Source organism: Electrophorus electricus, chromosome 7, assembly GCF_013358815.1.
Source record: "Electrophorus electricus isolate fEleEle1 chromosome 7, fEleEle1.pri, whole genome shotgun sequence".
NCBI classification, from domain to species: Eukaryota; Metazoa; Chordata; class Actinopteri; order Gymnotiformes; family Gymnotidae; genus Electrophorus; species Electrophorus electricus.
The window spans coordinates 8,468,851-8,484,396 of NC_049541.1; the positions used below are offsets into that span (position 1 = coordinate 8,468,851).

Consider the following 15,546-nt stretch of genomic DNA (forward strand, 5'->3'; position numbering starts at 1 on the left):
GTGGTGACCGTGAGAGCTCAGCTGAATAAACCAACACCTTCCTTCATAACACCTTGAGTGTCCCAGCAAGACAGCAGGAGTTTGTACACAATAATGTTTTTATAAGCTCAGCTGCCATGAAGGAACCCAGTTGGAAAGACGCCCAGGAAATTGGGAAGGCAGAAATATTGGCCTTAGCCCCATGGCCCATTGTGTACAAACATTTTCCAAAACTCCTTCTTCAACTGTGGAAAATTTTGAGAAAAACCTTTGAGAAAATCTGGCAAAAGGAAAATGTTGTTGACCACTGGAAGTATGTTGAGGGTGTTTGGATCTCCAAGGAAGAGAAAATTTCCTTTAGCATCGTCTCACTTGTGAAATTCTTTCTCAGGAACAAATATATTGACATCTCAGTGTAGAAAAATGGGGTCTTGGGGACACCTGTCTGCTTTGATACAGGGTTAGTGACAAAGCTCCTGAGAGAAGCACAAGCAGGCAAAAGGGTAGTGTTGTGGATGGCCCTCACCAGTGTCTATGGGTCCATGTCATACAAACTGGTGAAAGAGGAAATACAAAGGCACTATGTTCTCAGTAAGACCAAGGATTTCATCCTGGATTAGCATAGCAACTTCAGGATGAGAGCTATTTATGGGTCTGTGATAGCAGACTGGCATTTTCTTGAGAAGGGCATTATAATGGGCCACACTATCTCAGTCATCCTTTTTACCCTCACCATGAACATGGTAATCAGGTCAGCAGAGGCTAAAGAATGCAGCTGCCCTTCAAAAAATGAGATGTTGAGACAAGACCTGGAGACCTGGTGGTTAGCTCACAAAGGTCAACATATCTGGTTTGCCTGGTAGGTTCAAGGCTTGCATTTACCAGCATTTCATTTTATCCAGAGTTTTGAGGCCACTGCTGCTGTATGCAATTCCTATGACAACTGGGGAAGCCCTACGAAAAGAAGATCAGCAGTTATCTGTGGAGGTGGCTCGGCTTGCTAGTTCTGCTTTGCACTGCAGCTTTCTTTCAGTGGCCTCACAAACAAGGGAGACCTGCATACTGCATGTTCAGAGACTCCAAAGACACCAATGGATGAAGAAATAGCTCACCCACCCTAGACCCACTGGAATAGCTGAGACTCAGAACACCTACATGGAACTGGCTAAATTTACTATATAAAATGTAACCTAGCAAGATGGAGGATGGATTCCTTCTTGAGTCTTGGCCCTCTCAATATTTTTTCCCTCTCAGGATTTTCCTTGCCACTGTTGCCACTTTGCTTATTAGGGCTCTGGACCCAAACATCTGTAAAGCTGTTTTGTGACAATGTGTTGTAAAAAGTGCTATATAAATAAATTTGGCTTTGATTCTAAAGTACTAGCAGCTAGCATGACTGAACAGGCAGTAAATGTAGGACAGAGAGAGTGCTCGAAGTGGCAGATATATGGTTGAGGCAAAAGGCTCTTGTGAAGACTGTGGCATTCTGGGAGCACAGGCCTAGGCTACTTTCCAAACAGCCAGGATTATCAAAACTCATGGTGATGAGTGGCAGTATCTTCTTCTGGAGAAAGTGCAGGTAGATATGTAGGAGGTACGAGCCAGCAGGTTGGTGGTACTAGGACAGTAGGCAGCTTGAACAAGGTGAGAGAAAGCACTGCAATATAAGACCATGTGATTAGATTTCTGGCAAGCTGACTTTCACCAACTTGGATTTTTGGTCCAAGCTATCTGTGACCACCCATCAAGTGCAGCTAACCTTCATGCTTGGTGGAAGAGTGAGACGTCATCCTGTCCTCACTGCTATGGGAGAGGCTCCTTTAGTAGTTCTTTAGTTGTGCCAGGTACTCAAGGCAGGTTCTGTCACCATGTCCACCCACTCTACACTAGAACAAAATACATCTCATGTGTGAAGGCTGGAGAGAAGTTGTGTCCACAGCAAATTCCTCATTACAGCTCCAGACTGGCAACTGAGGGCAAATCTGGGAAAACAACTTAAGATCCAGGATCTGCACCTAGACAAGCTTATCTCCACGAAACAGGTGGGAATTAACTACCTTGAGAAGAACACATGGATTAGGTCAGTGAAAAAAGTGCGCCAGGTCCCAGGAGCTTGTGGAGCAATGCAGGAGGAAACACTGGCAGACTCACTGTGAGCCCACAGGAGTACCAGTACCAGCAAAGATGAGGTCAAGTTCAAGTTTCTTTAATATAGTGCTATTTACAACAAAAGTTGTCACAATGCAGCTTTACAAATATATGGCTCCATATCCCTAATGAGCAAGCCAAGGGCAACGATAGCAAGGAAAAACTCCTTTGACAGGGATTAGGAAAAAACCTTGGGAGGACCAAGACACAAGAGGGAACACATCCTCCATTGGGTGGCCCAGCTAGTACCAGTCCATACTTTATGATGATATTTTTAGTCTGAGTAGCCACTTCCATGTAGATGTGGAACCTCATTTATTCTAGTGGGTCTAGGGTGGGTGGGCTGTTTCTGAGATGGTGGTGTGGGTGCAATGGCTGGGGGCAAGTCTAAGTTGGCTGGTGGCAAGGGCACATTGGCTGGCAGTGAGGGCATGTCAGCTGTTGGAGTGAGTGCGTCAGGTGATGAAACCAGTACATTTTTAGATGTTTTGTTGCTGTTGAGCATGACTAGTCCACTGTTGGCATCATCTATGCAGTAGCGTCCCAATAAAACGAAAGATGTAGGTTAAAAAGATTTTTTAAGGTGCACATTAGATGAACAGTCCATATACAGTGAATGAGCCAACAACTAGCATGTAGCTCTTGCAGGTTTATTTATAGCAGCAACTAAAAAGGAGGGCCTGAGGGTGAACACAGTCCTGAGGATATGAGGGTGACTACAGTATTGAGGACTTGAGGGTGACCACAGTCCTGAGGGCTCTCTGAGATATTACATTCCATCCAGATTGTCATCACATTCTTTAATGAATGCACAAGATGCCTGGACAACAGCATCAATATCGTGGATTACTAGAAAACAATGCACCTTTATATGCAGCAGGATAACTGAAAGCTTAAGAAAATAAGAAAGTCTTACGCCTAGATTTAAAAATTGGGTGTGTCTGAGTCTCGGATTGAAGTTGCAAGGTTGTTCCTTAAGTGAGCTTTATTGGAAAAGGCTTTACCCCGGGCTATAGTCTTATTAATTTTAGGGACTTCAGGAAACCCTGTATTTTGAGAGCGCAGTAGGAGAGGTGAGTTATAGTCAAACAATCTTTATCTGAAGCTGCAGAGAATGCTATTATAGGGGGCTTTGGATAAAGAGGACAGAGCCACAGCTAGTTGCTGCTGGGACACAAGCCGGGATTCAGTCAACCCCGGCTAGGTTATTTGGGAGAGGGGGTGTGATGTTGAAAGACCGAATACTCCTAAAGACCCTAAGAACATCGCTGTTGAATCATCCTGGCAAAGGATGTATCTTGTACTGTGTGTTTATTATATTCACTAGAAAAATCATCTTCAAGTCAGCAAAGAACATACACACACACACATGCACACACACACACACACACACACACACACACACACACACACACACACACACACACACACACACAAATACATAGATACAAAGTATCTCTGTACACACCCATACAGTTGTGAGGTCTAGTTCCCAGAAATGATCTGAAACACACACAGGTGCTTTTAGTCTTTTACCTCACTAATAACCTCTAATGGTGTCATCCCACTCCCCTTTCTTGCTCTTTGCTCTCTGTATCCATCTCTCCCTCTTTCTCTCCTTCTTTAAGTACTTCATGGAAATTGGCGATTGCCTCCGAAGTAAATGGCTACCATATAGTGTTTTTGTTTGCGTGTGTGTGCTATGTGACTATATTCTGCAGTGGTGCAGTAAGATGGCAACTTAAGTTAGGTCTACTTTGTGTGCATTTGAGAGTATATGAGAAAGAAAAAGAGACAGAGAGAGAGAGAAAGCGATAGCAAGACAAGAAGGCTTATATAGGTGCCAAACACACACACACACACACACACACACACACACACACATTTAATTGTAGGCTGTATTTGTGTATGGGTGTTTTATTCTGTCTAACATTCACATTGCTACAGACTCTTTGTGAAATAGATCAAAACTCTTGCCAGGAACAGTAAAAGTGTTACTGTAGAAAGCCAAATCAATATCACACACACACACACACACACACACACACACACACACACACACATTGATTTCTGTGTCATAATAACACATTTTTTATGTTTACTATATGTTATTAGAAGTTAATTCTGCACTGGTGCAACATTATCTTCTAGCCTAAAGCCTTAATCCTAAATCTCCAAAATCTCCACCTCTCCCCAACCACACCTTCTGCCCTCAGTGTGTGCATCACTGCTTCTAACAGCTGGCTTAAGAAGTGTGTAAAGCTTGAACACACCACCACAAACCTTACACTCTCAGCTACTCAGCCTTGGACACACATCATTAGCTTAAGGATGGTATATACACACACAGAGGCACATAATGATTATTACACTAATGATTATCATAATAATAATGATGACTTCAGTGTTGACAGAAGTTGCATGGAGGCTTCAAATAATCCCAGAGAGAGGGGTAGATAGATATATAGATAGATAGAAGGAGAGTGACAAGACGCATGAACAGAGGAAGACAGAGAGAATGGTAAGGAGGAGTGAAAAAGAAGGTTCAAATAGTCCCTCATTTTGATTCATTATGGCTCTGATGACAGAGCAGTAGTGTATGATGGATGAGCATATGGTGTGTGTGTGTGTGTGTGTGTGTGTGTGTGTGTGTGTGTGTGTGTGTGTGTGTGTGTGTAAACACATATCAGCACGTCATGAACTAATATGAATAAGGTTCTATGAAAAACTACTTTATTCTAAGGTTTTTGACCTTAGAAATTTGAAAGTGAAACATTTTCCTCACTTCTTATGGTTTCGTTGGTTACATCAACTTTGCTCTGCTCTATGTACATAAGGAAATTTCTCTAGCCTTCTTTGTTCAGTGTTTTAGATTCATGATTCATTGCCGGGGCTCTAGTTGATCTCAACTCCCTAATACTGCCTTTAATGGACTCTGCTAGGTCTCTCTGTAAGAAAAAAAAAGAAAAGCATTAACATACATTATTGTAATAATGCAACCCTTTGTACTATATTGTTTCTCCTAATTCTCAGTGTTTTAAGGATTACAGGAACTTGCAGGAATAAAAGTATAATTATTCCATTAAAATTTTGTAAATATAATAAATTAAGTGTAATTATAAAATTTTAGTTTTATTTTTTAGTATTCATTTTAATGTTAAGTATTTCATTGTTTTTCCTTACACCTGCAGTGAGTGCAATAATTATGCTATCCTGCCCTCACTTGTATTGTAGAATTTATGCCCAGATCCAAAGAGAGTCAAGCGCAAACATAGTGGTGTTAACTCGAGCTACAATTGCTAACTGCTGGGGTGGGTTTGGCATTCATTTGCTAAGTACACATTAGCCCACATGGCTAATTAATGTGATTAGCACTGCATTTAGGTGTTGCATTAGTGCACGCTTGCCTTATTGTTCATCCATAGTGATAAAACCATTGGCATAGGGAGAAACTGCAAATCATGCACCTGTCAAGCTGTTCTGTAAAAATGCTGACACTAGTGTATGAGAGGCGTTTTAGCTCATAATTCATACATGACTTTCACATCATACTCACACATGTGCACCATCATTCTTCTTATCATACTTGCACATGTAGACCATCATAATCTCTCACATAAACTCTCATGCAAACACTATCTTAATCTCAATTCAATTCAAATTTATTTGTACAGAGTTTTTTACAATACATTTTGCCACAAAGCAGCTTTAGAGAAATCATATATACAGAGAATCCAGGACCAGGCCGCAAATGAGCATGCCAAGACAACAGTGGCAATGTAAAACTCTGTAAGACCACCCAAAAGCTCAGAAGGTGAACCCATCCTCCTCTAATTAATACTGCATGGCAAACAAATTACACAAAATGAATAACATGGCTTTTGCTTTTAACTTTAACTTGCTATAATACTCATGAATAACTCATAAACCTTAAGCAATGACTAACAAATATTTGGCAGAGGTGCTAAGATTATTCAGTGAGAACCAATGAGTTCTATTTAGAGTTCGCACAGCAGATGCAGATGAGACAGTCATATACAGCTGAAGGGTTCATGGTGGTCAGGCTGGTTCCAAGGGCAGGCAGGCAATCTAGGTTAGAATTTGCATCAGTATCAGAAGTGACAAGAGGAGCTTCTTTATAGCTCAGAACAGAAAAGAAACACAGAGATGGTTTGCCCAGTTTGGAAAGCCTTCATAATTAATAGAGTCCAGAGAAGACTCTGGTAGAACTTGCTGTAGTGGTTTAGCTAAAATGGGGTAAGCCAGAAGGTGGCACAGGTATGAGGCCTCCTTGGAACATCAGCACCCCTCTGCTCCACTGTCAACAAACCTGTGGGAATGTGTGAGAACAGCGAGATGACAGCACCAATGTTTCCGTTTGCCTTAATTACCTTAAGTCTATGAGACTATGTTCACATAGATACTGTGCAGTAAGAACATGTAGACCTTTGTATGACAGTAATTTTGTAATCAATATAGATTTTGACAGGTAGCCAGTACAGTGCCAATAATATTGGACTAATATGGTCAAATTTTCAGTTTCTTAAAGGACTCTAGCGGTTGTATTCTGGACTAACTTAAGCATATTTTACTACTTTACAGTAGTACAATCTTGAGGTAATAAAAGTTACTAGTTTTTACGAGTTTTTTTGGCATCATGTAAATGTGCATTTCAGGTCAGGATCAACATGCATTTTCATTTGTGTGAGTGAATACATGAGAGTGACATAGTGTATAAAAGAGAATTTAATATTGACCGCATAAGAATCTGATAAGGAGTATGAAAAGTTTGTGTGCATAATAGTTTGATAGTGTGTGACTCGATTACAATTTCTATGGTCACAGTGTCCTAAGTTTATAATCTTGACATTCAAATTCACTGCTTCCGATTTGTATACAGTGGTAAGGCATCCCCCCCCCCCCAGCCACCTTCAAAATGTTTTAGAACTAAAACTTTTGCATGTTTACAATTGAGCAAAAGAACCAGATGTTCCTTTTTGTGTAGACTATATATGAAGATGGAACTCCCCTGACAATTCCAAAAGGGCAGAACGACAGTCTTAAGCCTCATGGCTTGACTGGTATTCTGGGTTCAAGACTGACTTTGTGCAGGCATTGACACACCTGTGTAGCTCAATCCTAACATCTGTATAGAAGGTTAACATTTGTGCTAAATGCAAATGATTGCCATTGTATAAATAAATAATCCAACTTGCTTTTTTTTTCTTTTGGAGCAGGAAATAAACAGTGGGATCTTATTTCCTGCTCTAGTGTCATGACATGCTCTGTGTCTGGGCATGTGTGTTAGAGGAATGCTATAACTTATAGCTTGTGTTTCAGATCATTTCTGGGAACTAGACCTCACAACTGTATGGGTGTGTGCAGAGATACTTTGTATCTATGTATTTGTGTGTGTGTGTGTGTGTGTGTGTGTGTGTGTGTGTGTGTGTGTGTTTGTGATTGCTATAAAGCCCTTCTCCTGACCTTGTGAATGCTGGGTCTGGGTCACAGACAGGGTAAGCTGTAGGCTTTTTATGACATAAAATAAAAGTATGAAAAGTAAAGCGTACAACGTGCAACACCCTGTTTCTTTTGCATCTTTTTCTGTCTCTATCTTCCAAATGACCTATTGACACCGTTACCATGGATTCAGGGTTTTATTTGCTAGTTGCCATGGTTTTACCATAATACTGTAATGGTCTCTTTTCCTTGCTTTTCATATGCAAGTATGTGTATTTGTAAATGTGTGTGTAAATGTATATAATATTTTGTTTCAATGTGGTAACTCAGAGGTTAAGACTTTTAATCTGAAGGTTGCCACTTTAAGCCCCACCACTGCCAAATTGCCACTGTTGGGCACATGAGCAAGGACCTTAAGTTGCTTTGGATAAAAGTGTCTAAATGGAAAATGTAGGTGTTAAGCATTTCAACTAACTTTGTAGATGGGGATAAAATTAAATATGAGTAGTAAAGCTGAAAAAGTGATATTGAATATTTTTATATGAGAGTTATATAAGACGGCCTTATGAATTATGCTTTTTATAATATACAATATCTCTCTCTCACTGTGTGTGTGTGTGTGTGTGTGTGTGTGTGTGTTGAATATGCAACCACACACATTATGAAAGTATCCACCGGAGAGAGCACTAATGCCGTGTGACCATTTGACCGAGAAGGCAGAGAGTTTAAGAGCAACAGCTGAGTTTTTTGTTTGCCTTTATAGTGCTGCCCCTTCACTCTTAAAGAACAGCACCCCCAGCTGGCCACATCCTATTATGTATAGGATGCAAATAAGCCGCAAGTGTACTGGAAGTGTAAAGCGTTTATGCTTGACACTAGATACTGCAAAGGTAAAAAGCAGTAAGTAGAAATGTATAGTATAAATTAACTTCTGGTTAGTTTATTTTAATTGTAGACTTTTGGCACAGGCGTGCAGATAAACATGCAGATTTTTTAACATATTCAAGTAATTCAAGTATCTGAGTAAACACACATGCAAAATATCTTCAGCTTTATCATTTTGTCTGAGATGTATATATTTGGTGCATGAACAGAGAAAGTGGTTCAGTTTCTTTTTCTTCTGAGCTGCATGGCATATTGCATATTATCTCTCTCTTTCTCTCTTCAGGTTTCTGATTGTTCTGGGGTGTCTGATTTTGGCAATTCTGACAACATTTAAAGAATATGAGAATGACTCAGGTCGCTGGTTGGTGGTTCTGGTAAGTGTGCATGAGTTTTATGTTTATGTTTTGTGTGTGTGTGTGTGTGTGTGTGTGTGTGAGTGTGTTTCCACTAACAAGCACTCTGTACTCTGTGTGGGAGGGTATAGGTATTCTGATTCAGGAAGGGTGTACACTCACTACTCACTTTAATAGAAACTCCTACCTTGTACCTACACTCACTGATGACTTTATCGGGTACCAGTACCTTAAATGATAGTCTGATTGATATATGAATATTTGCAGACTTCTTGCCTCTGATCGGTTCATTTCTGACAATGTACCTACTGCTGACCATAAGCTATTTTGTTGGTGGATTATTTCACATCACAGAAATGACATGGAGCTGGTACCGGTTTGTTATGTGCAGCAGTGTTACATTGTCACTGCTGGCCTGAGAGTAGTCTAATAAAGTGGGTGGTAAGTGTATACTGGAATTATTACTCTGAGTGGTTATTTCCCAGTGGAGGTTTGTTAGGGGATGACTTCATATAAGCCCCATTAGTGTGTGCTGGGAAACAGACACACAAAAAGGCAGTCATATAGCCAGACAGAGAAAGACACATGCACGCGCACACACACACACACGCACACACACACACACACACACACAGGCAAACAGACCTGTGTTTGGGATGCAATTTTAAAAAGTGTTAAAGTGTGGAAAAAGTGTAGAATTTAATGTGTAAAGATACTTTAATTAATATCCCTGTTTCCCTGTCTCCCTGTAGGAGACGTTCACCATCTTTATTTTCGGGGCTGAGTTTGTGTTGAGGATCTGGGCAGCGGGATGCTGTTGTAGATACAAGGGCTGGAGAGGGCGGCTTAAATTCGCCCGCAAGCCACTCTGTATCCTGGGTACACACACACACACACACACACACACACACACACACACACACACACACACACACACACACACACACACCACACGCGTGCACACGCATACACTCTCTTTCTTTTCCTGTTGAATAAAGAAGATGTTTGTTTGTGTAGATATCTTTGTCCTAATAGCATCTGTGCCGGTGGTGGCTTTGGGGAGTGAAGGCAATGTGTTGGCGACATCCCTGCGGAGCCTGCGCTTCCTGCAGATTCTGCGTATGCTGCGTATGGACCGGCGGGGTGGCACCTGGAAACTACTGGGGTCCGCCATATACGCTCACAGCAAGGTTAACACACACACACATACACACACAGAAACTCATACTCATACCACAGATACAAAAAAAATGTTTAATTTAGTTGTCACTGTCATGTCATGTCATTCTGAAGATCTGGTTTCATTTAATGTTGATTAAAGCAAAGCATATGAAAACTGCAAAGCAAACACAAGTGCACATCCATACCATTATGCAAAGAGCACCTAGCCACTATTCATAAGTTGTGTTTTTATGCTGATGTGATATTTTGTGGCTGTACGTGTTTTTTATCTGTGTGTCTGTATGTGTAGGAGCTGATCACTGCCTGGTACATTGGTTTCCTGTCTCTGATCCTGGCCTCCTTCCTCGTATACCTGGTAGAGAAGGATGTTGAGTTGACAGACAGGGATCGACCCACTCCCACTTCAGAGCAGGACTTTGACACCTATGCAGATGCACTGTGGTGGGGATTGGTAAGCCTTTATAAACACACACATAATGGAACATAAAGAAGCACAGCCGGTCAGCATGTACACAAGTGTCTATTAATAAACACTGTGATTACACACAGTTCCAGTTCATGTATTAAGTCAAACACACACAAACACTAAAATGCACATAAGAGTACTAACAGTCATGCACCAACAGACGTTTCCAACTTCCAACCACTAACACACACTAAACAACACACAAGCACTTCCAGTAAGAAGTGTCTCAGGCTAATCGATTCTTGCAAGCTTCCTTGGTGTTATCATACATTTACTAGAACATACAGAGGTTTCCAGAGCATGCTAACACTGTTTCATCCTGTAGCTTATTTTAGTCCAAATACTGGCTACTGAATTCTGGAACTTCCCCTGTGAGTAATGATGTTAATAGGAATCTTGTGGCATGTATATGTTTGTGGGGTGTTCACATGACTCAGTGATATCTACCCTGTGTCAGATCACGTTGACGACCATTGGCTATGGCGATAAGACGCCAAAGACATGGGCAGGCCGTCTGCTTGCCGGGACCTTTGCTTTGATTGGCGTTTCATTCTTTGCTCTCCCAGCTGTAAGTGCACCTGCTTTTCTTTCTCCTAGTCACTGTGTGTGTGGCAGAAAGATGCAGAAGGTTCATGTGGGATAGGTCTACTAAATGTTATCATAGTGTAATTCAGTATGACCTGCTAAATTGAGCTTGAGGGGAGGGGTGTTGTAAACTTTGGAAGAATAGGGGAATTATATTTAGAAAGCTAAATATAAGAAGTGTCTGTGTTACGACACAAACTTGAATGCTGATGCTGTACGTTTTAATAGCAAATGAAATAAACAGGATTGGACAAGAACATTAGGCAATAGCAAAGGCAAATGTACGGGAAGTATAAGGCTTTGCAACAAACACAAAAAGAAAACGGAAAGCGTCTCAAATTTCTCCCAGGGGAACATGATTTGGATTTTGGTGGTGGACGTCTTCTTGATCAGAGAACATGTCCTCAGCATATCTCCTTTGGACAGTAACTCTTCCAGTCCACCAAGTACTGAAGCCGACCCATTCACCCTACCAATACTTGCAGAGCCTATAGAAATAGCACCTGAGTGCTTGGTTCAGTCTTAACACCTGAACATTGGATTTGTTGGATAGCAAACTGAGACTCCTGGATTCTCCATAAATGCTTCTATAGCTGAGATATAATTTGGCTATTTTGATCAGATGTTATGTCCTCTGCTGGCCAAAGGATACAGAAGACCTGATGGAAAAGAGCTTCCTCCGAATTTGCCTACACACACATTGAGCAGGAGTCCACATAAAAATTACTGTCAGTATTGAGGATAGCTAGTAGCATTGTATTAGAAGCTGTGGGGTATGAATTACTGCAGGGTTGCTGGTACCCAGAGAGGTGTGGGCCCAGGAGATCAGCCTACTTTGGAAGTCCTCAGAAAAGCCTGTCAGTGGACCTATCACTCAGGCCAGGGTCTCAGCGTTTGAGTTTATTAAACATTCTGTCTCTTAGTCCAGTGACTGAATTGCATAGAAAGCTACAAGCAGCAATAGATACACAATAAAATTTGTATCCTACAGATACAATTAAATACAATTAACAATTATAATTCATTTAAAATGCCCCTTCCACAAATAGTGTTTTCATTTATAATTGTAATGTTTCACCCTACACATATGTGAGAATTTCTTTGACATCATAAGTGCCTTATGAGACATCAAGAACATTCAAAGTTGTCATCAACGTAAAGGGTGGCTATTTGTTTAAATAATAACACTGTTTTTAACAGAGAACCACATATGTGGGGGCAGAGGCAAAAACAGAGGACATGATGTGAGCTATGACAGACAAAGGTACCGGAACAAAACATACAACAGGCATTGCTACAGGAACTTGGACAGGCAGGATAACTTTGATGCCGCAAGGTAGGGTTACAGGTTTAAACACAGAAACACAGATAGGCATGGATGTGTGGACTGGTACATAGACGAAACCAGAAACAGCAAAACAGGAGCTGAGGCAACATAAGAAATAATCATTGGGGCAGACACAATAGCCTCAGGGAGCAGAGAAGTGCTAGGTGTCTCAGGGAGTCAACGTGTCGCAGCCTTCTTGGGCACAGGAGAGTCAAAAAGAGGAATAACAGTACTAGGCATAACCCGAGGCATGGGAAATGACCTGGTTACGTCCTGAGGAGGACCAGGCCATGCGGTGTCCATAGCAACCAAAACAGGACCCGGCTGGACAGGAGAGGTTGCTGCGACATTATGTGACAGATATGGGAGTGCAGCAGTCAGTGGCGGATCTGTGGGCGCGGCTTCAGCGACCAGCGGTGGATACGGGGATGTAGAAGTCACCGGCGGGCGCAGGCACGGAGGTGGTGACCAGCAGTGGGTCCGGGGGCTCGGCTGCGGTGACCAGTGATGGCGGGTCCGGAGGCGCGGCTATGGGAACAGACCTAGTAACAGGACAGGCAGCGTCTCTCACACTGGGAACAGGACAAGGATCAGGATGGGTGGTGTCTCTCATGCCAGGAACAGGAAAAGGATCAGGATGGGCGGCGTCTCTCATGCTGGATGCAGGGACTGGATTGGTGGCTGTGATGATGAGTGATGGGGTACGGAACTAGTCAATGATGGCAGGGGGTTTTGATCTTGAAAACCTGGCCCTTAACTGTTCAAAAAAAACCCTCCAAGGTAATTATTTCTTTTGTTCTATGTGTCATGAGAAGGTCCACCCATTGTAATGCCTTATCCTCTAAAAATCGCAATAAAAAACGTACTTTTAGGAATTCTGGAGGATCTGGAGGAGGTACTTGAAATTCTTACTCTGCAAGATGAACCCTTCCAAGGAACCCTCCCCATTGTACTTGTGTGGAGGGCCCATAGTAGAAGGGAGATACCAAGGCTGCCCAGTTTGCAGAAGGGTCAACAAATCCTGAAAATATGTCCGAGAATCCATACTCCAATTGTCCATTTCTTGAGTGGCACCTACAGTGCTGGAAACATGAACACTGCTGGAGACCTCTGCAGTAAGTCATTAACGATAGCTTGATCAGAAGGTTGTGTCTCGGGAGTCTCGACTGCCTTAGTGTCTGAAGAGGATTGCTTACCCATGGCAGACTTCCTGGACTTATGTTGAGAAGTCCTTGTCCCCTCAGTGCCAGGGGTGTTATTCTGCCTGGGGTGGTCCTGCTGAGAGAACTCGTCTTCACAGCTAGGCGACCACTAACCGGAGAGGCGCGCACTCGCTGTGTTCAGTGTAGGTTGGTCATTCTGTAATGTGGGGGGGAGCAAACACACTTGTGAAGTGCCGGCACGTTTATATGAACCAGAACTACTCTCGGAAGCCATAATACAAGGGACTGGATGGGATAGAATCACGTAATGTGTTTATTAACATACATAGACTAACAATACCGACTAGAACCAAGGATAAACAGACAAACATAAGAGGAACAGGCTAATAGGGTGAAGGCGAAACTTAGGCAACAAAGTATATACACACGCAAAGAAAGACTTACTGAGAGCAACAATGATAAATACAACTATGCGTACAAAGAATTGGACAAGTGGGGATAACAGAACAGGGCTACGTAAGATAAATAAACTATGCACAATGAAGATACAGGTAGCGGAACTAGACAAGTAAAGCAACATAAACAGCAAGGATAACTAAAATGAGAGCACACGGGGAAAAACATATATATGAACGTGGGGTGAGGAATGGGAAGCGGGATTAAACGGGAGATAACTAAACACATATACACGAGGACAAATGGAATCTTACCAGAAACACAATAAACGAGAGCTAACCAGAAACATGTGCGCGAGGACAAACGAGAGCTAACCAGAACCAAAGAGAGACAAAGAATAAACAAACAATAACCGACAAACAAGAGACGCAGAAACAAGGTGTAAATAAGACTTCAATTAAGGACAAATTCAGAACAGCTGGCGAATAAGAGGAGAAGACAGGGAACCATAGAGAATGATCAGGGAACCATAGAGAATGATGAAAACCCAGAAGTGACTAGGTTGCCTGGAAAAACGGGGGAACGCTCCGGTTTATGGATGTGACATAATGAAGATCCCTGAAATCTTGTCATTATTCTGATGGCTCTTTTCTGGACATTGTCCATGGTGGGTCATCACTTCTCTGTACATCCCACAAGCTATAAACTCCCATAATCTGTTGTATATGTCAACCAGGTCTTCAGGTCTTCAGATGGAACCCAGAATTAGCTTCCACTATTGTTTCCCAAATGGAAACCCAAGTACATTGTGCTTATTACAATGGGAACAACCTGCCTTCTAATTCTTAAAGGATGTAGTTGAAAAGGGTCTTTTGAAAAGCACAGCCTCAACTCCATTGACCTCTTGCTACTGAGGACCATGTTATTTACTGCAGCCTATAAATCAAGTTGCTTTGCTTTGCTTATTTATTTCTTAAGTCTGAGAGGCTAATGGTTGAATACTGTTGAATCATCTGCATAGCTTAAATAAAGATTGTCCTGAAACCAGACACATGTATGCCTCCTTGTGGAATGCCTGGTGTAATATCTTTCCATGTGCTGCAAATGTTATTAGCAACAACTGTCTGTCCTTGTAATGTAACTGTTAAACATGGAAATAAGATACGATCATAGATTGAGTGTAGCTTTGCATGGTCAACTCGATCAGAAGCCTTTGACATATCAGTTAGCAAGATCTGAACCTTCTCTGATTAACAAGTGCGTGGCTGAGTATGCCATGTATGAACTGCTTTGACAAGAAGGTTAGGCTATCGCCTAGTAAGTATATATATTGGTTCTTTCCCCAGTCTAAAGTTAGTGGCATTAGTTTCTTTAGCACCAACTTCTCCTGAAGCTTTCCAAGGCATGAGGTTCAGGAAATTGGCCTCACTTATTAGAGATGAGTTTGGGATTTTTGGGACATAACAGATGTTTGCTACCTTCCACTCAGTAGGTATAATACCCAAATGATAGGACCAATTAATCAAATGAGGGAGAACTGGTGCTAGATTATTTGCATGCTGTTTAAAGAGCCAAGGGGAATACCATCTGAACCACCAGTTT

At 41.8% G+C, this 15,546-nt stretch overlaps 1 protein-coding gene across 3 annotated transcripts in view; it reads left to right on the plus strand.

Moving 5' to 3' along the window:
* The window catches only part of kcnq3 (potassium voltage-gated channel, KQT-like subfamily, member 3), a 46,648-nt gene that overhangs the window by 7,849 nt on the left and 23,253 nt on the right, over positions 1–15,546 (plus strand). For all 3 annotated transcript variants that reach the window (XM_035527729.1, XM_035527728.1, XM_035527730.1), the window contains exons 3-7: positions 8,756–8,846; positions 9,578–9,704; positions 9,843–10,015; positions 10,297–10,458; positions 10,931–11,041. In XM_035527729.1, the coding sequence (XP_035383622.1) occupies positions 8,756–8,846; positions 9,578–9,704; positions 9,843–10,015; positions 10,297–10,458; positions 10,931–11,041 (664 nt within the window). The remainder of the gene's footprint in view (positions 1–8,755; positions 8,847–9,577; positions 9,705–9,842; positions 10,016–10,296; positions 10,459–10,930; positions 11,042–15,546) is intronic.